This window comes from Pyrgilauda ruficollis, unplaced genomic scaffold (assembly GCF_017590135.1).
Source record: "Pyrgilauda ruficollis isolate IOZ18807 unplaced genomic scaffold, ASM1759013v1 scaffold20, whole genome shotgun sequence".
NCBI classification, from domain to species: Eukaryota; Metazoa; Chordata; class Aves; order Passeriformes; family Passeridae; genus Pyrgilauda; species Pyrgilauda ruficollis.
In genome coordinates, this window is record NW_024519207.1 from 6,357,820 (window position 1) to 6,378,563 (window position 20,744).

General features: G+C 42.6%; 2 protein-coding genes across 6 annotated transcripts in view; one reads left to right on the forward strand and one right to left on the reverse strand.

Moving 5' to 3' along the window:
- NAA16 (N-alpha-acetyltransferase 16, NatA auxiliary subunit) overlaps window positions 1–2,788 on the reverse strand; it is a 64,070-nt gene extending 61,282 nt beyond the window's left edge. For both annotated transcript variants that reach the window (XR_005955094.1, XM_041467095.1), the window contains exon 1: window positions 2,657–2,788. Coding sequence is in view for 1 of the 2 variants with exons in the window: in XM_041467095.1 (XP_041323029.1) it covers window positions 2,657–2,710 (54 nt within the window). In the remaining variant the exon portion in view is untranslated. The remainder of the gene's footprint in view (window positions 1–2,656) is intronic.
- On the forward strand, window positions 2,548–20,172 carry MTRF1 (mitochondrial translation release factor 1). Of its 4 annotated transcripts, XM_041467098.1 has the most exons (11): window positions 2,614–2,732; window positions 6,744–6,924; window positions 9,504–9,962; window positions 12,453–12,544; window positions 13,370–13,451; window positions 13,662–13,769; window positions 13,851–14,023; window positions 15,169–15,286; window positions 16,384–16,520; window positions 18,236–18,334; window positions 19,953–20,172. In XM_041467098.1, exons 1-11 carry the CDS (start codon window positions 2,709–2,711, stop codon window positions 20,070–20,072), a joined length of 1,593 nt encoding a protein of 530 aa, XP_041323032.1. In that variant the 5' UTR covers window positions 2,614–2,708; the 3' UTR covers window positions 20,073–20,172. The 4 variants fall into 4 exon arrangements, with proteins under 4 accessions (XP_041323034.1, XP_041323032.1, XP_041323033.1 ...); XM_041467100.1 differs by lacking the exon at window positions 6,744–6,924 and having other exon boundaries at window positions 2,548–2,674; XM_041467099.1 differs by lacking the exon at window positions 2,614–2,732 and having other exon boundaries at window positions 6,849–6,924; window positions 9,463–9,962.
- Window positions 20,173–20,744: the final 572 nt, after the last annotated feature.

Genomic DNA, 20,744 nt, shown 5'->3' on the forward strand with positions numbered 1-20,744 from the left:
GCTGAAGACTGACTTTAATTGGCAAGAAACACATAAATAAATTCTTATTTATTTTCTCCTTCCATGAGAGGGGAACATATTCAAATACTTCATCCACGCCTTCTGTGGGGCTGTGAAGTGGAAGAGAAGAGCTTGAAGCTGCTCAGCCCCTTACTTCCAAAGAACACCACACCTGTAAGCACCAACAGGTCTTCCAGGGAAAGAGCACCGACTGAGAAAGTCTCTGCAGAACAGTGAAAGTGGCCTAAGAAACAAAACAGAACTGGAAGACAGAATAGAGCAAGAAAGGAGCTTTAGCACCACCTTACAGTAGTCCTGATCAACTAGGACTACTACCTATGCTACAATTGCTATTACTTCCTTGATCACCTAACTGCTAGTTTTAAGTCAGCTTGTTCAAGCCCTGCCAAGCATGCAAGCACACAAATTGATGTGGCTTAAAGACTATTTACTCAGCTTCTCGAGCAGACTTCTCAGCTTACACTGATCTCCAAGAGGCCACACTAGCCAGGGCAGCTCTGACAGCTTTGCTGTTACTTGGGTGTCCTGCTCAGAACATTGATAACCTGTCTCATATGTTTCATCCACACACCGAGTCACTGTGAAGGATTTCTCATTATCTCCAAATGAGTTTTCCCTCTCTCAACTGCTAATTCTCTGCAGAGCGTTCATAGACATACTAAAGTCTTATTATATATGAGTATAATTTCCTTGCATCTGTTCCAAGTGATTAAATCACTACATGCTTGTAGGGTCTTATTATGCAGCCTCCCACTTAATCCCTGCCCCCAATTTTGGAAATTACTAGGGGTGCTATGGGCATTTAAAATATTCTAGCAGTGCCAAAGTAAGCAAAAGCTGGTTTGATTAAAGAGCCTTTAGCACCACAAGCTATACCACTAAACAAAAATACTCTGAGACATGTCAAGCAACCAAAGAGTTCCATCTGTAGTATGCCAACATTAGTATTCCAGAAAGAAGTGCACCACAAAGAGTCAGAGCTAGTCAGAAAATAATTTTAAGAAATTAAGTTTCAAGAAGACACACTATATGAAGAGACAAGCCAGTAATTTTGTGACCAACACTTTAGGAACTGCAACTGGCCACTATACAGCACCAGTTAAAGGCTTATGAAAGTTTTAGAACCCAAGTAAATTTCTGCATGAACTTCACTGAAGTTTCATGTATCCCTCCTAAGCACTAATTTCCAACAGTTTTATCCACTGTTTAATATTAAAAAACACTGTCTAAAATATGATCTCTAGAAAAGCCACTCTATAATCCAATGAAAAAAACTTTAGAAGTGGCTGCTACTGTGAACTTGTCTGCTGCTAGTAAGAATAATCACTTAACTGTTCTAATATTAGTCACTTATTTTTAGCCGAGAGAAAGAGGAGTGCCAGAACGACTTACTAAGATGCATACCATAAGCATGCAGTAAGCAACAAATCACCATTAAGAACCAGTAATTTTTTTAAACCTGTATACTACACAAAGCACGCAAAAGAAAACAGCTCTGAAGAACTTGCTGAAAAAAACCAGCTCCGTACAGAGTACAGGAGCTTACTGACATTGCTTGAGCTCAGCTTCCTGAAGCCCAAATGTCTACGTCTGAACCACTACTGTGGTTCTGAAGCACTGAAACTACCTAACCAATTCAGAGAGAACTAAAGAAATATGCGCCTGCCAGCAGGATTACTTAGTGTGCTGCACAGACGTCCTCTGCCTGCAGAGTGGTAAAATGAAACAAAACACCTCAATTTTGTAGAGGCTGGAACTCCATTGCTATCAACACTGACAAGCTCGAGAAAAGGGGAGTGTGGTGGTTTTTTGTCTCGGGAAGGAGGAGTGAGGCTTTTTTTTTTTCCATAAAGTTTTAGCATGATAAAGTATAGTGATCGAGTTAGAAACTCACAGCTAAAGCGAGCTCATTCTTCAAAGCTATCTCGCAAACACTAAACGTCCCTTGCACCGTTAAGTCTCAAAGAGCGGAATTCGCCCAGCACAAAGGAGTTGAGACAAGTCCTCCAAAGGACACACAGAAGCAAGATACTTCATTCCACCACACGTCTTCAACTACACTCAAAACTGCTGAGCGAGCGAACTACTTTTAACCCGGTCCCTACACCAAAACCGAAGCTCTCGCTGGAAATGAAGCGCAGATGGCAAACAACCAAGCAACAGCAAACACTGCTCCACTCGCACCGTGCTTCGAGGTCTTCTCCTTCCGCGCAGCGCGGAGGGGAGCGGCGGCGCAGCCCCGGCTCGCCCCGCAGTCCCCGCGGCGGGCGGGAGGAAGGCGCTCGGCGGCCTGGGGAGGCTGCCGGGCTCCCTCCCTCCTTCCCGCCCTCCCGCGGCCGGGGGCCACACCAGCCCTTCCCGGCCGCCAACACGAGCAGGGGTGGCTCGCCCGGCCTGCTCGGCGGGCCCCAAACAAAGGAAGGAAGGAAGCGGGGACGAACCGGGGCGAGGAGGCGACGGCAGCCCGGCTCCCCCCGGCGAGCGCGGCCGCCGCATCCGTGTGCGCTCAGCCGGGGCCAACTCCGGCGGCGGGCGAAGTGACCCGGAGGGCACCGAGCGAGGCCGGCGAGCCAGAGGGAAGAGGAGGGAGAAGCGGCGGCGGGAGAAGGAGAGAGGAGCGGGGCCGGTGGCTCACCAGGATCCGCTTGAAGAGGTTGCTCTCCTTGGGCGGCAGCGGAACGGACGGCATGGCGCGGGCGGCCCTGGGACAGGCACGGCTGGCGGGGGTGGGGGCAGCCCGGGAGGGGCGGCTGTCGGTACGAGGGACGGGAGGAGGGGGGAACGCCGGGGAGGAAAAGCCCGAACTCGGCGGGGCGGCGGCGGCGGCACTTTAACTCATAGCCCTGCGCCGCCCGCCCTCCCCGCCGGCTCCCCCGGGCCCCTCTGCGCAGCTGCCGGGGCGCCTCGCAGCCCGCCTGACGCTGCAAAATGGCCGCCGGAGTCCCCTCGGCGCAGGCGCGGTGCCGCTCCCCCTCACGGACACCCCCTCCGCCCGCCCGGCCCCAGGGCACGGAGTGAGGATTCCCTCCGTGATTCCCGGTGCGATTCCCGGGGTGGCGGCTGAAGCGCTCCGCTCCCGGCGCTCAAACGGCTGCTTCGGAGAGCCAGGCTGCCCGTAAGCCTGGGTGGGAGGCGGCGTTGGGAAGGAGCGCAGCCTCTGTCGGCGGCGGGGCTCGGAGAGGCTCTGCGGGCTTGCAGTGCCCTGGCTGGTATTTAAGGAAACAACAGCAAACTTGGCAGCCAGGCTTTGAGCAAGCGGGGACGGCCCCCGTCGCATTAAGGCATTTTCAGCAGTTGGTTATGTAAAACTTCCCGACACCATCGTGCGTCCACAGAACAGCGGCGTTTTTTCATCGCTTGGCTCCTTCACCGAAGGAGGTCTAAGGTCTTTTATTTTTTATTTTTTTTCTTGTTATTCCCAAAAATCGTTCGTAAAAACAAAACCACCAACAACCAGGAACGCTAAAATTACATGGCCCAGGGCATTACTTAAAAGGAAAATTGGTTAAACTGTCAAGGTTACAACCAATTAAAAAGATCATCTTATGGGGAAAACAAACTAGGCGACTGCAATTAAAATCTCTGTTTATATAATTAACCTTTAAAAATATTAATTATATTTTGGCATTTATTTCAAAGTATCTTAGTTCTGTAATGATATGGCTACCCACCTACAGTCGCAGATGATGAACATGCTCGATATCCCCAAGTAAAGCAAGTGTGTGCGAAACAGAAACTCAACAAGAGCCAGTTAGAAAGTCTGTGTACTTAATATATTTTATTTGGTGCTCGGTGAGCAGATGGCTATGAGACTGAAGTTCCCAAGCAGCATGTCCTTGACTTGACATAAGCCTTGCCGAAGCTGATGACATGATAGCTGCTTTCCTTTCCAGCTAACAGAGGGAACAAGACAGTAGACAATTTCTTGGAAGAGAGTAACCTGCATGTCAGCCTAATAACTTGTAGACTAATAAGTAGAAAAAAAAAAAATAGAAAAGAATGTAAAGTATATGTTTTGATATGGTTCTTTATAGCTGAGCCATCAGGTTATGGACACTTTTAGTGAATGGTTGTTGGTTTCCACAGTGTTTTGTTAATCTGTCTAGATGTATGGTCTGTCATAAGGAATATCTCTATTGTGTTTATTTCTCACTTTTTTTGTTCTGGTATGCTTCTAATGATGTCAGTCAGCAGGGTCACTGATGATAGTATGTGTTTTCCACATGCAGTACCCAATTCACTGTTCTTTCTGCTATATGCTGTAGTAGTGCTGCATTGGGTATCCAATTTTTACAAAGCAGGAGTATTACTGAGAGGGACGGCAGCCTTGGCTTTGCCCTGCAGCATCATTTTCAGAGCCTGTTTGGACCATGGCATGTCTTCAGCACTTCTAACAAGTAGCTGAAGCCTCAACTCTAGGAACCCTAGTTTCTGTCTTGGCAAAAGACATATTATGCCTCTGGGCTGAATGATAAACCGATGCATCATGGAGAATGGTTAGACAAATGTTGTGCTAGGTGGACCTTTGATCTGAAGCAATAAGGCTGTTCTTAATAGCTAAAGGTCTCTGTTTCCTGATAGTACAAACACTGGAAAGAATGCTGTCTGAAAGTAGGCAAATTGCAAGTAAGAGGCAGGGGTTCAATTTGCATCTAGATGTGTCCATATTAAAAGTCTGTTAAAAGCAGCAAGAAAAGGAAAGCAGGGAGGCAATAAAAGAAACGTTTGTAGGCTAGCTGGGAGAGAATAAACAAAGAAATGAGCTTTGTGGGAAGGCAGAGCTCCAACTGAAAGTGAGGTTTGGGAGTGCAGTCAAGAAAACTTCTTGTCATTTAATCCCACTGTGCTGGGCAAAACAAAGCTCTCTCTACAGGCTTTGTTAATAAACAGGACTGTATTCAAGACGCGTATGATTCTGTCACCATTTTTTCCTTCAAACAGAAAGATTGCAGAAGTCTGAACGGTTTGGGCTGAAAGGGGAGAACAATATTGAAGTGTTACATACATTGTAACAAGTTTGCTATTTTTGCGGGGTGTGTCACTTTGCTCCTGTGGAAGTTGCGGGGAGATGCTCGCACACCACTAAACCCAGTTAGGGCCCCCTGGGTGAAGAGGGGCCCCTGCGTGGGCATGGAGCTGCCTTCAAGCCAAGCATGTTGCAAGGCTTGGAGCCTGTTCTGTCTGATGAGCCATCCTTTTGCCTCCAGTTTCTAAATTGGCAGGTTAATAGTGCCAGGTTTTAAAGTACAGGACCGCTGTATGTATCCCGAAGCCCCGGAGCCCAGCTGTCTTCCTGCTGTCACTCTTCCCTTCTGCACCCAGTGTCACTGTGGGCTGCTGAGGAAGGTGGTGGCACCCTGCCCCAAACAGCCCATGCCCCATAACCCCTTATCCTCACCAGCTCCATCAGCAGCTGCTGCTTCAGCCATGCAGGCTTTAAGGCATTGAAACAAGCTGTGAGAGGGGTAGAAGCAGATTCCACATCCTTCACACTCAGTTCCCATGCTGCAGTCTAAAAGCACACCATGAACTTAAGGAAAGAGTGTATCTTCCATGTTTTGAGTTTGAGATGCATGGACAGGTCCTGTGGTGGATGGTCCCTGGCAGCCCTGCTGGCTGCACAGAATCCAGCTCTTGTCTTGGCTGTGTTGCCCCTGCGTGCTCTGCTGCCTGGTAGGGGGGAGCAGGACTTTGTTAGAGTCTCTCTTTTCACACTTAAGTTAAAACATTCACCCACAAGGCATAATAAAAACTGAACATGATCATATTTAATCAGAGGATTTAATGCAAGAACTATTACTGGCTGGAGTATAAGCTGATTTGATTTTTCTTGGCCTACCTTCTTCTTTTTAAACCAGTTTTGGAGCATGAGGTCTACTTGCAGTTTCAAGTTATTAGGTTCTTGGTTGTCCTCCCAGAGAGGACCTTCTCAATATTTTTAAGTATCAAGTTGCATATTTAGAGTACCAATGCAAGTACAATTTTATTATTTCATTTCACTGAGCCCCAGAAAGTCATAGTGGAAGAAGAGTGAGATACAATGGGAATGGTGTCTGGCTCATGACATCTCTAATGGCACATCAATGTGGACTCAGGCCTGGGGAAGATTTCAGGGTGCTGTTTCCTGTGAACCAACTCTGGGGTGGGTCCTGTTCTCTGGAAGTGGTTTTCCATCTGTGTGCCTTGCCTCCTGTACCCACAGGCAGAGCAGAGCCAGAACTTGTCCTCAGGCCTAAACAAGTTGTCATTCAGGTGTTGAGCTTTGATCAGAATCCTATCCATTGATTGGTCCCGTTTTCAGACTTTTGGAATATATACCACACCAAAGCCCATGTTTTACATGCCAAATACAAGTTTTACCTTTTTATTTTTTTTTTTTAATTTTGTAGAATGAGAGTAGCTGGGAAGAAAGGTATTTTGGTGGTTATAGGTATAAAAAACCATTGCTTAAATATTTTTTTAATTAATTAGGGAGGTAGTGGTATAATATTTAATAATAGCTTTCAAAATGTCCACATACATAGAATGTTTGAAAGTGTACTTTATGAGGAAGCTGCAGCAGACTAGCATAATCAGAATGGTAATTTTTATTACTATTTTGTTTGCCTTTAGTAGAATAGCAATAATTCATTTAAATAGAATTGAATAGTGAGCTTTGACACAAAGTGGCGCTTAATGTGATTTTATTCAGATGTTTCTGAAATTAATCTTTTACTAACCAGATTCGCAGGGCGGAGGCTGCCTTTGCCGCCGGCGTGGCCGAGGCGCTGCCCGAGCAGCGGGGGACGGGAAGCGCGTTTTCCCGCAGGCATGCTGGGACTGGGAGTGCGCCCGCTGCACTTCCCGTCTGCCGTGGGCCCGCGGGCCGGGCCGGGATCCCAGCGGCGTCCGGGCGTGCGGACGGTGAGTGCCGGAGCCGCGCCGGGCAGCGCAGCCCCCGCCCCGCCGGTGCTCCCGCCTCCTCTGCCCGCTCCTGCCTCTCCCTCCCCGCTCCTTTCCCTGCCCGCTCCTGCCTCTCCCTGCCCCGTGAGCCCCGCAGCGAGGCCGGGCTGCCGGGGCGCTCCCTGTGCGGCTCTCGGGGGCTTTGCTGGGGGGCCGTGGTGGGAGGCACAGGTGTGCGGGAGGTGCTCCCGCGGCTCGAGCTGCCCCTGATCCAGTCGCTGAGCACTGGAGTGCCTCCTCCTGCCTGCACCTGCCAGTTCCCGTGTGCCTCAGTGCTGCTGCATGGCGCCGGTCGCATCCTTGCTTGTTAGAAATGCATTTTATAACCTCTGAAAGAGTTCGCAAGATTGAGAGTTCTTTCCTGCCTTGAAATTATTATTTTTTTTAATATTATCTTAATTGGACAATTATAATTGTCACTTTCGCTTACTGGTTTTTGTTTTGTGGTGTGCACGAGGTAATTTTAATCACACTTAAAAGTTACTAAAATCTGGTTTGGAGATCAATTAATAGGTCATTTAATGCTTATAGCTCTGTAAAAGTTATATGTCTGTTTATGCAAATAAGGTGTGGCAGCCCTATTCTGAGAAGGAGATACCTTTTTTATTTAACATAGCAAAATTATTTTGAAGCTTCTGACTTCCTTGAAGGTCTGTGTTAATTCATTACTCTTTTTTTTTTCTTTTTTTTTTTTTTTTAAACCCAAGAATCTTATTTCTGAGAGCTCAGGCAAAGCAGTACAGCAAATGTGTAATTATTTGAGTACATTGCTTCTTAACTACACCAGTAAAAGTTAGCTAGATGGTTGTAATTAATATGTTTAATGAATTAATTGGAATAAAATATAACATTAATGATTTAAAATTGAGTTGATGATGATCAGCACTTAGCCAAACAAAAGTGGGCCATGCTGATCTTGGAGCAAGTCCATATTCATCAGCAGAATTAGGTCTTTTGGCACTGAGTCCACTTATGCCTAAATCCAGGATCATAGATGTTGAGCCTGATTTGTGCCTTTTGCTGTGTTCCTGTTGAAGGGAAGAGGATCTCTCTGCTGCAACTGGTTTTAGTCACTATAGCAATCCAGGAGGGGTATAATTTGCTTTCTGTATATTAAAGCAGTCTTGAAGTTGCTGCTGTGGATTTGATAGCAGCTGCTGGCTGGGGAATCTGGGGAGGGTACAGAAGTAGAATAAAGGTCCTTGCCTCCTTCTGTAGGTAGTAAAACAAGCATTCAGACAAGATGCAGTACTTCTGATTCTACTGCATATTGCTCTTTCTTTTTTATGGACAAATGCATGACAGTAAATAGGTGAGAATAACGGGTGAGTTGAGTAGTTAGAGTGTCAAAGTAATTTGTTCGTAAAATGCATGAAGATGCACAGAAGGTCTTGTCACTGGTGAGTAAAAAATAATTTTTTCAGGAAACTGAAATGTGTGTTTCCAGGAGATCTTGTTGCAAAAAGGTTCATGCTCTTATTTTCTCAGAATCCACTTTTTGTAGAAATCAGTGGGCAGATGGGATCGTGGCACTGGCAGGGTTACTAGGAATGCTTCTTTGCATGTTAAACCTTTTCTGTGTGAGTAGCCCTAGAATAGGCGTGATCTCAATGTTGTCTTCCTGGTAGAATCTTGCACTCCAATATAAAATTTTAGAGCACAATAGTAATTCATAACAGAGTTTGCAATGTTGATGATAGAAGAGGAAATGATCTTTCATAGAGCAGCAGTAATGCTAAGGGGAGCCTGGGTTGTCTAAAACTGTAGGCCAAATGTCTCAGAAAAATACAGGAGTTGTATTTCAGAGTACCTGCTTCTTACTCACTTTTTGGATGGAAAATATTACGTTGTTTAAGTGTAAATATATCACAGTAAGGAGTTTGCAGGGGACATAAAGCACATAAAGAACTTCTCCTGTCTTCTTCATGTATGAGTGAGTGATTTTTTTGTAAGTGCATTGCAGTCCTATTGACTGATCTGTTGTGTGGTCATCTACTAATGTCCTCCTTTTATGTTGCAGTCCTATTGACTGATCTATTGTGTGGTCATCTACTAATGTCCTCCTTTTATGGTAGTGGATATAATTTGGCACATAATTCTGGACATTTCTTACATTCTCTGTATGGAATTCTTTACCTCTAGTATTGATTTGTCTTCTCAGCAACATTTTTCTTTCATCAGTAAGGCATGAAATGGTTGGATTTTTCTGATGAGACATACGGCAAAATGAAGCTATTGTCAGTAAAGCCTCATCCACAGGAGCTTTTCCATAGTATAAATAAACTGTTTGGGGAGGGGGGAGAAAAGACTTTTTACAACCATCAGTCAGTACAATGGTAGTGATAAGAGCTTCTGGTTTAAACTGGGACTAAAACAGGAATAGTTTTGTCGATGACAGTTGCATTTGTGTCAGTGTACTCAAACCAGGATATGGGCTTGATAATGTCCTTGTGTTTGTTTGTTGTGGGGTTTTTTAACTAGAATGCTTTCTTTTTCCAGATAACAACACTGGCCAATGTACTGTGAACTTTTAATTTCAGGTGGTGAAAAAATAAGAAACAAAATGAAGCCTTTCCGAAAGGTCTGCCTTTTCAAGAGCCTGCTTGCCAATTGCTGCTGTCACAGCCAACTTGACAGCTGTCTTCTCCCTCCTGTTGCAAAGAAGATAGGCTGCATGGTGGGACTGCACAACCATGGATTTTGGAGGCCAAAACCTTTATTGGACACAGCTAGATTCACTCTGTCTTTTAACAGTTGGCACAGAAAAAACCATCAGGATTCTCAAGCTTTGTGGAAGCATGAGGCTGTGCAGAAGTATCTGGAGTCTCTCAGCAAGGAATACCAGCAGGTTAGTCATCAGTTAAGTGCACACTCATTAAATGACTTTGAGCAAAGAGCCCTGAGGAGAAGATGTGCTGATCTGTCCCCCATTGCATCTGCGTTTCAAGAAATCAAAGAGGCTGAAGGAGAAGTTCAGGAGTTAGAAGCAATGTGCGCAGGTAAAGGAAAACACATCTACTTGATTGCTTCAGAAGAGCAGCTGTGCTTGTGATAAATGTCATTGCCCAGCCTTTGAGGAAAGCTTGTGAGTAAGTTCAGCCAGCCATGGAACACTCCCTGGTCCTCCCTGCTCCCAGGAGCTTGTGTGCTGCAAGGGCTTTCTGCATCCAGTCACATCCTTCTGTTTTTCATCTCACCTCACTTTAGTTTGGGGTCTTAATATGGTAATTTTGGGGGAGTAGGGATTGTCTGGAACCTCAGGAATATCCATCTAACAGAAATAGTTGGAAAGCATTCATTTTGAGGTTATTTTTTGGTTGAACTGAGAGCAGTTCGAACAGAAGAAAAAAATTAGCGAGGCTAAAACCTTTGATAGATGCAGACCTCAGCTGTGTTATTTAAAATGGGATTCCACCTGACCAGTTCAGTGATATTTATTGAGCAAATGACATGAACTTCCATTAGGCTCTGAGTTGTCAGCTTCCAATTTAAATGGCAAAAGCTAATATTTCTTTGAAAATATTTGGGGAGTCCTTTAAGGAATAAAGAATGATGGTTGTTTAAGAAGCTGCTGTTTTTCAATGGTCTGCTACAGTAGAAGTTGTGGTAAAAAATAATGAAAAATTGTCACTGGTTTTTGTATTATTTAGGAATAAGAAAGTACACAGTGAATATATAAAAGAATTTACAAAATAAGTAATGGTGCAACAATTGGGAAAAAAACCCAGTACTGTTACAGGTGTGAGGAGGTGCACACAGTAGGAAGGAAAAAATGGCATCCATGCTGCTACAGTGGTAAGTATTAAGCCAAGAGAGGGAAACAGTGACCTGCAGAGAATGGGGTGTGCATTAAAGCAGTGAAGGAGGGAAAAATCAAAGGACAGGAGAAATCAGTACCCAGCAGTGTAAACGGAGGAGGACAAAAGTTCATGGTGCTTTTCAGAGAGAGAGACAAGGGGTGTGGACAAAACAGTAAGAGACATAATAAAGATGTAAATGTAACTTATTTAGACAGGCAGAAAACATTTGTATACTTTAGTTTTAAAAATAAAATTATGTTTGTGCTTTTGGAAAAAAAATTGTTATTTAAAATGTTTTAATCCTCAACCCTCTCTAATTCTCTTCACTGGAGAAAAGAGGAAAACGAGTGAAGGAGACAAGGTACAAAAATTTAATGCTGAAAGATAAATACTCTTGAAATAATTTAAAAATATTAAGAAAACTCTGGAAAATTAATATTTCAACTTAGAAAGGCTGTTTTTGAATCAAATGAATATAATGAAGACTTCTTCTAATTCCATAAATTATGATGTGGAGGGATGGTGTGAGGTCTAGTTGAAAGAAGAGAAAAGAATGGTAAAAAATTACAGAAAATTAATTAAATAGAGCCACATTATTCTGTCTGTACCGTTTATCCTGTGGCCAAGTTAAAACGCAGATGTCCCCTTCCTTTGGCTATTCAGTGTTTTCCACTTAGCTCCCTGACTGACCCTCTTCTCTCTACTACCTGAATTCCTGACAATTGATGTAGGATTTTATATTTGCAACGCTTAGTGAAGCAGAAAAATATTTCCCAGTTTCCCTCTGGTGATGTGAGTCACAAGGTAGGTTAAGTGAATTCTGTTTTGAAGGGAGGTAGGAATGGGATACCAATCCTTTGAACCTTAAGCTCACTGGTCACCACCAGACCATCTCTCAGCACTGTTGACAGTAGTTAATTTGATACTGTTTATCTGACTGATCAATACTTTTTGGACCAGCTAGAAGTAGTTGAGAGTCCAGTTTTATGCTGCATCTGAGACAAACCTATGGTTTCCATGCTGGCCACGAGGCAGAAGGTTTTCACCTTTTCTTTGTTGCTTTGTTCCCTCATTGTTACTCGCAGCTGCTCAAAGCTGGCTTCAGCCATTCCCTCCTCATTTGTGTTGGTAATTGTCCAGTTGTAATTTAAATCTAGTTCAACTTGGCATGGTAAAAATGTGTGCTTATTCAATCAGACTTGCTTTTTAATTTCAGTGAGTAGAAAAGTGGACAGTAAGATGAAAAGGGGAGGGGGTTCCCTGTTTTAGCAGTGACAGGTTTTCCACTTGACTCCAACTGTCTTCCAAGTTTCTATTTAGTGTATAATCTATTATACTGACTGATCAATGTTTTTTGTTGCTGTGAGCTGGAGCCTCCATAGCAGAAAAGGCTTGGAGCTTCTGTGAGCTTTACCTGAGAATGTGTCGTAGTTTGTTAGTAAGCTCTAAAATGTGGGATGGGGCAGTCTAATCACAGGTAAAATATCTGCTGCTCCTTCTAGCACACCTGGAAAATACGGTCATTGAGTTAGCAATGTGCATCCTAGCTTGGGCTGCTCTTATTTGAGTATTTTATGCTGGCAAAACACTACAAGCTTTTCTGTTCTGCAGTGCATGTCTTTCGACAGCTGTGTTATAATTTGCTCTAGGTGAGATTGGCTAACATGTATTCCTCTTGTTCGAATTTAGAACTAGACAGCAGAGATGAGAAACAACTTCTAGAGCTTGCCTTAGAAGAGAAGGAAAGCCTGGATAAAAAAATGAACATGTTGTGTAGAAAGGTGAGCCTGAGGTAAAATTTTACAGCTTTGTAAATAAAGATGTCAGAAAGCCTTTCCTCTATGATCTTACTAGTAGATTCTGACACTTGAATTTAATGAAACAGAAGTCCAGCTTCTGTATTCTCCCTGAAAAGAAGTGGCAACATTAATTATTAATAAGCTTCTTAGTGACAATTGTGTCTTAGGAGATGATTGAGTAATTTCTCTTGCTTGCTTGTCTATCTTCAAAGGCTGAAAGGGATTAAAAAAGTGGTGAGTCTGTGCTACTGAGATTTGGCATAACATCCTAGTAACTGTTTGTGGCAGTGGACCATGCACTCTTGAGGGATTTCTGATTGGAACTTGCAGTCCTTCATTTTCTCTTCAGCTGACAGCATCCCATGAGTGGGGAAAATAAATGCAAAGAAGTTGAAACAATTCAGTGGAGACCACTGTGTTTGGGCTCATTTCTATACTCAGACTGAAATAATATGAAATGTGACTTTCTGAAAAATAAGATTAATCTAAAAATTGGCTGGGTTAGTTAATAACTTTGTCTTCATAGGTAGCTGGGGCTGGGATGGTGACCTGTCACCTGACTTGGCAGGACTGGACTTTCAGTTCACTTTCATGTGGATGCACTAGCAAGTTGCATTTCCACACTGACTGCACTGAGTTGCAATGGTCATTGGACAGCTTTTAGTCCTACTTAACTAGCTTGTCAAAGGAAGGCAGTGGTTGTGTGTGCTCAGGCTGTGGCAATTGTGAAGTTTGGCTGTAAATTTGATTAAGAGAAGATTCAGGGTCATGACAGAGATAATGGCATTCTTTTTTTTTTTTTCCCAGCTTTTCCAGCTTCTAGTGCCAAAGGAAAAATATGATAGAAGTCCTGTCATATTAGAAGTGACAGCTGGCAGAACAACTGGAGGTCAGCAAAGCCCCTGCCGTGAAGATTACTTCCAACCTCCATCCAACTCCATTAAACCTCTTATGGTTTATTCTTAAAGCTTTTTTTATACTTTACTGGCATAAAGTAATACTTTCTAAAGATGAGCATTAACCTGCCTAATGACTGGGGTTAGAGTTGCAGATAAATCTAAAAAGTGCTGTTTATGTGGTAATGCCTTGTAATTTTTAGGGGACATCTGCCAACAGTTCACTAAAGAAATGTTTGACATGTACCAGAGCTATGCCGACTACAAACGTTGGACCTTTGACATTGTGAACTATACACCGGCTGAGATAGGTACAGCAGTTCTTCAGAGATTCCAAGACAATGGAATACAGTTTCTCTGCTGTATTTGTCACACACTATTTGTCTCTCCAGGAGGCTTGCATCATGCTGCTGCTCATATTTCAGGAGAGAATGTCTACAGGCATCTGAAATATGAAGGAGGGACTCACCGAGTCCAGCGAATCCCTGAGACGGGCATGTCATCAAGAATGCAGCGTATTCACACTGGGACAATGTCAGTCATTGTCCTCCCTCAGCCAGAGGAGGTAAACTGTTCATTGGTTTGGTAAGGTGAACCCTGCTCACCCATTTTGGCATTGGAGTAGGTGTTATTTAAAACCATGTTACTGTTTTGGGGATTTCACTGATAACCAAGTGCTTCATGCAAGTCCCAGCAAATGAAACACAAGGGCTTTGACTCTGGGAGGTGATAGTCCTTGGCTCTGTACCTTACGTGTATAAATGGATCATCAGAAGCAACTTTGCAGAGATTTGCTGTTGCCTGAAATGGCATGTAAGTGGGTGATCATTTCTTTAAGTGTTCCAGCCCCAACAACGCTCACTGCTATGAGTAAGCCAATTTTAAATTACATCACATACTAAGACACAGAATATATCCAAGAAAATACTCATTGTTGCATAGTGATGGGATTCTGTACATCCTTTTGATTTTTTTTTGTTTAATGTAAATTATTGGTGCCCTTCTCTGGTAAATCAAGGACAGTCTCCTTTGAATGTGTTGGCTAGTCTGTCTGAGATCTCACTGATATGAACAGTTCTCACTTAGACCAATTTACACAAAAAAATAAACAAAACCAGATCCTGTAGGGTTTTCCTGCACTTTCTCCTGCTTCTTCATTATACTTTACTTGCAACATTGGTCAGATCTGAGTGTTCCTTTCCCATCCACTGAGCTCAAACTATGGTCCAGGTCATCATGGACTCCTGTTTCCAGGGTGGCAGTCCTTACTTGAATAGATCTGGATATGCCTGTTTTCTCCTCATATGATTCCAAGTACTGTTGGAAGAATCATTCAGGCTTGACTCATGAACAACATCCTTGCACTGCTGTTTAGATGTGGTTTTTAAATATTTGCTTATTTCTTAGCCTCTCTCCCAAAGCTAATGGTTTTGCAAACAGTGATTGTATTTTGTTTGACACATACACATACCTTGTTTTGTGAAGCACCTGGAGTAAGAATTTGAAAAACTAAGTGAAATCTTTAAGGCATCATTTGCTTTTCAGAGATATTTGATACTGCATTTTTTAAATTATAATGAATATGATTGTTACTTAGGAACAGTTGTAAAGGAGCAATTTTTGAGAAGTGATTTCTTATTAATGCTCACTGTCAGTGACATCCAAATATTTTTAGAATGAGTAGAAAGTAGTAATTTTCTTTGATTTTAGGTTGATGTTAAAGTGGATCCCAAAGATTTGCGTATAGATACGTTCAGAGCCAAAGGAGCAGGAGGGCAACACGTTAACAAAACTGACAGTGCTGTGAGGATTGTGCACCTTCCTACAGGTAAGTCTGGCCGTACTTTGCACTTTTAATCACACTGACTCTGTATCTTGAAAAGGAAGCTTGTGATCCTGCAGGTTGCCTCTGGCAGGGCTGGGACTTATACCAAAAAAAAAGACAAGTAGCCCCTTCTGTTTCTGTCCCTCTTGTAGCCAGGCAGTGTGAGAAAGGAGCTGTGTACCAGGGGCACAGTGATTATGCCAGTTCTGTCTTCAGAGGGAGGTTTTTCATGAATACACTGTCTTTGAAGGATGAAAGAACAAATGGAGTGTGACAGGGATGGGGTAAAAGATGTAAATAATTTGCACTGTGTGCTCTGTACCTTCAGGAGTAATTGCCACTGGCAAGCAAGGGCATGCTTAGCCTAGCTGGAATCTGTGTAGTTACATGACTGATTAAAAAGAAGGCTTGAAGATCTTCATTCAATACTAGATAATGCTATCATACGTTGGATAGAAAGGAAAATGTATATTGATGGAAGGACCACTCTGTCTTTTTTGGGATTTGTTTTATTGAAACTCAGTGAGCTTCTCTCCGTAAGATGCAGAATGACTTTAGGCACAGGAAATTGACCTGAAAACAGCTGTTCCCTATATGCCTTTTTCTTTCAGAAATGAAATGAGAAGTTACACATTTATTTTTAAGACCTTTATTTTGTTTTATCTATTTTTTCATAATTAAGTTCAAGACTCACCAGTGTTGATTAGGCACCCCTTTCTCCTAGAATAATGAATTTTCCAGTCTCCAAGAGCTTATCTGGACTAAGATTTTAAAAACTTGTGTTACACTCTTTTAAACATGCTCTTGTAGACTGTTCAAATTGCATTTTTAACATGTGACAGCTAATTGGAGTGAGCCCAGTTTCTTATGACAATGTCAGAAACTTGATTGCTTAATGAAATTTTAAAATATTCCTGACTTTTCTGTAGCACAGAACAAAACCCCCCCCGGTGCAGCTGTGACAAGTTTAAAAACGCACTAATCGTTCTGGCCAGTGTGTGAGGCCTTACAGACCAGCACTCCAGTAGTGCCTAATGTGTCAGAATGAATTCAGCTTGTTTGTTCTCTGCCCTGATGGGCTCTGGGGTGCCTCTCTGCAGGGCTGGCAGTGGAGTGCCAGCAGGAGCGGTCGCAGCAGCTGAACAAGGAGATCGCCCTGCGGACACTGAGAGCGAAGCTCTACCAGCAGGTGCTTGAAAAGCAGCTCAGTCAGGAGCAGAGCGCCAGGAAGCTGCAGGTGAGGCAAGCTGAGATCTGTGTTGTAGATTTGTTTCTCATCTCTTTGGGTGAGGGGACAGAGCAAGTGAGAGTGTGTGTCTAAACTAGGGGTGCTTACAAGGGAGGAGAATCTTGTCCTTCAAAATGGTAAGTCTGCCTTTACTTACCCCAGTGCAATGGTATTGTAGACTTCTCATGCAATGAAGAGAGACATCAATTGTGGCTGGAAAGAAGGGTCAAAAGACTGGCTGAAATTTTTCAAAAGGGAAAATTCAACCTCGTGTACTGAATGCCCCCATTAAGGCCAGAGTTGCGCAAGTTACGCATCAATAGGAACTTACGTTCAATGGAAACTAGGATCAGGAATTCTCAGAAGTTTCTAAAGGAGACTATTTTAAGGCCATACGGAGGTTTTAAGAGAAACAAGTAAATGAGCATTCTGCCACTATGCAATTAAGTAGCAGCGTATTTGATACAGTTTAGGTAACCTTTTGAGGAAGAAACAGTTTGCAGAAGAGTTACCTCAAGTTAGGCTGCAAAGTGTGCTTTTCGCTTGAAATGTCCTGCCATTCTTTTCCCATTCTTTGAGTATTTTCCCATTTGTGGTTCAAACTTCAACAGTGATCTATTGGAATAAAAATGCTTCAGAAGTAGAGAATGACTCCACATTTTCCAGCTCAGCTATTTAGTCACTTATTTCAGGTTGCATTTAACTGTATTGTCCCTGCAGATTATTAACCCCATCTTTGTAAGCAGTGAGCCATTTATCTTTTGTTACTAATTTCAGTTTGAGAGCCTTCAAAGCTGCATAAAATATATTTATATTTATATTTATATTTTTATTTATATTTATTTAAAAATAAGGTATGTTTAGATTAGATATTAGGAAAATGTCTTTACTGTGAGGGTGGAGAGACTGGAGCAGGTTGCCCAGTGAAGCTGTGGGTACCTCATCTCTGGAAGTGTTCAAGACTAAGTTGGATGGGGCTTTGACCAGCCTGGTCTAGTGAAACTAGTGTGGAATTTTCCTAATGCTTTGGAATTTATTCAAGAAATTCCATGTTCTAAAATACACATGTTGAATGCAGATGAAATTTTCACCAAAGCCCACTTAAACAGACACCTATTTATTTCTCTGAGCATTTTTTAGCATTTAATTTTCCATTTTAGTGGAGACCACAGTGTTTGGTGAGGTGTTTAATCCCAACAGTGCTACATTTGGGTTTCTGCTTCAAGTTAAAATTGTTATTTGCACTCTCACACTTCACCACTAGAGGGTAACTTCACTTCTTACTCTAAATCTCTTTTGGTGCTAATTTCCGACAGCCACACATTGACTGTGCTGCTTCCATTATTAATGGAGCCTATTTTCATTATTTTGTGTGGAAACTACAACCCTCTTTCCCCCCAGAAAACGCCACTTGTATATTTTTTGAAGTAAGGACTTTGGTACCTTACACGGCCTCTGAAAGCTGTGTGGTTCTTTCAGCTGCAGAGGGGGAACAGAAATGTGCTGGAGGATGTAGAAACTTGGTTTGTGATAGAGACTCACAGACAGTGCAGTTCAGTAATGCCAAGCCAGTGGACCACTAGGTTGGTAGTTGGAACAGACTGATCCTTTACAGTCTATTTAATTTATTTTAATATTTTTTTTATTTTATTTTATTCTGTTCTAGAGAACTATTTGGTTTTTTTTAAACACAACAGATTTTGTTTTTTCCTGCTTTGCTGCAGTTGGGAACAAGAGCCCAGTCAGAGAGGATTCGTACTTACAACTTCACCCAGGACAGAGTGACTGACCACAGGATCTCATATGATGCACGCAATATCAAGGTAAGGGCTGCTCATGAGAATATTTAGATACTCATATTTACCATAAAAAGAAAAAACTAACTTAGTGAGTACAACTTAAGATATAGATGTCTGTATATGAAGAAAGTAGCCAGTTGTGCTCTGACAGAACACTAGATTTAGAAAGCTTAAACTTTCTTTCCTTTCTTCTTGTAGTCTTTGAGATTAGTGGCACAGGCTGTAGCTCACTGGCTACTTCTCTGTGTGTTTTTCTCCTACCATGTGAGTGGAAAGTGACCAAGCATGTAGTCCTTAATGAGATCCATGAGTCCTTTGGCCAAACTGGGCAAGTGACATTTGAGATTCTTGAAGCATAGTATATCCAAACCAAAAACCTGACAGGAAGGACTTTTTATTTTTGTTAGGCCATTATTTTCTCCTCCTAATGCTGGAGTAAAGAATGAGAAAATCTTTTATGTTTGCATCACAGGCCACAGTTAAAAGAAACTGAAACTGGAATGTTTTCATTTTAAGATTATCTGAGATCTTGTGTCTGATTAAATATCTACATATGGCTTGAATCTTACTGATTGTTCAACCTGGAAAAGAGAAAGCTTTGGGGTGACCTAATTGCAGCCTTCCAGTGCTCAAAGGGAGCCTACAAGAAAGAGAGAGATTTTTACAAGAGCATGTAGTGACAGGACAAGGGGGAATGGCTTCAAAGTAAAATAAGGTATGTTTAGATTAGATATTAGGAAAATATCTTTACTGTGAGGGTGGAGAGACTGGAGCAGGTTGCCCAGTGAAGCTGTGGGTACCTCATCTCTGGAAGTGTTCAAGACTAAGTTGGATGGGGCTTTGACCAGCCTGGTCTAGTGAAAGGTGTCCCTTCCCATAGCAGAGGGGGCTTGGAACTGGGTGATCTTTTCTGCACCTTCCAACCCAGGCCATTCTATTATTCTGTTTACTGGGGTTTTTTTTTTTACAATGGGGAAAAAAAAAAAACCCCGTAATAATGGATTTAAAAAAAATTAATTTATTAAAAACAAAGTTTAGGGTGATCCCTCAATATTTTGGCTTAGGTATCCAGTTTGCTTTAAATGCTGTTGCATAAGGAGGAACACTTTTCAAACTGTACCCACAGGTGTCCTCCAGAGAGTGCAGGGCATACATGAATATGGAATGGTTCATGGTTAATGGCAGAGGAAATAGTTCCTTGATTGCATAAAAGTGGCTTTTGTTAGCCAGTTCCTTAGTGTTCGGATCTTTCTTGAGTGAAACTGGAACCATAAAGTGCCTGACAAAAGTTAGTTGAGCTTTGCTTGCAAAACAATCTCATTCTTGCCGTGGCCAACACTATTTGAATGAGGTTCTTCAATCCTTGATTGTTCTTGCAGGGAATTTTCATGTAGGTGCATGGGTTACGTGAAACCAAGGCAGTAGCTGCTTTTGTTGCTGCCAGAATCCATGTGCCTTGCACAGGCAGGCAGCTGATGTCCTGCTGCTGTCCACCACTGCTGCTTTCACATAGGAGGGATCTGCAAGGATGAGCAAGTGGAGGGATTGCAGGCAAAGTGCATTTCAGGGGTTTGAGTAGTTGGTGTTTCAGAATAATGCTGAAGAACAGTCAGTAATGCTTTTTTCTGCTTTTTTTTCACAGGAAATTCTAAGTGGGAAAGAAGCACTGGATAAGCTAATCAACAGATTACTGGAGTTTGCAGAGATAGAGGCTGTCACCCAATATCTAGAAAATTTGCAGGCTTTAGAAGGAGGAGTCTGAAGACCTCAAGTAGAATTAGAACAGAATTGTTGTGTTTGGTAATCGAATAAAACAGATGTGTTTGTTAGATGATATGTTAATTAAAACCTATTACTCTGTTTTTCAGGGTGTGATACTATTCTTTTTGTATCTTGGTGCAAGTGGGTTGAATTTATTGCAGCAGCCCTGGCAGAAAAGCATCAGCTTGGAGTTCTGCATGCACACTCCTCCTGTCTTGGCAGCTGGGCTTTGTTAAGCTGATCCTTCTCTTGACAGTATCGCACTGGAAAGGCACAGAATTGTGATGGTGGAGCAGAATAAATACCACATAGTGCACTTTTTATTTGGTGGTGGGAGATGTTTCTCTCCAGGTGAAAGAAACTGAGCTTCCCTAACATAGTCTAGAATCTTGCCTCCTGAATATGTTTATTTTTTTCCACTTGTTGTGTGAACTTCCTAAATTAAGTACCTTAGAAATAACTTTCTATTAAGATGCTTTATTTTTTTTTAGAGTAAATATTCAAAAGCAAAGTGAGTGAAGGGGTCAGAATGTTGTAAGAGAAACCTGTTAAATTTTTCCCAGGAATTCTTGGGTCAGCTTGTGGTGGGACTGGTCCATGTGCTGCAGTGTAGAAGAATGTGCTCTGGTTTTCAATTAAATTTATGAGGTAACAGGCAGCTCCCTGCCTCCTG

What these genes read in the sequence shown, in the direction of transcription:
- MTRF1 (XM_041467098.1), top strand. Translation starts at nt 2,709, where the DNA reads ATGGCGCGGGCGGCCCTGGGACAG. An exon ending in GTTAGAAGCAATGTGCGCAG is followed by an intron (nt 9,963 to 12,452) that starts GTAAAGGAAAAC and finishes GTTCGAATTTAG; the next exon opens with AACTAGACAGCAGAGATGAG. An exon ending in TCCTCCCTCAGCCAGAGGAG is followed by an intron (nt 14,024 to 15,168) that starts GTAAACTGTTCA and finishes CTTTGATTTTAG; the next exon opens with GTTGATGTTAAAGTGGATCC.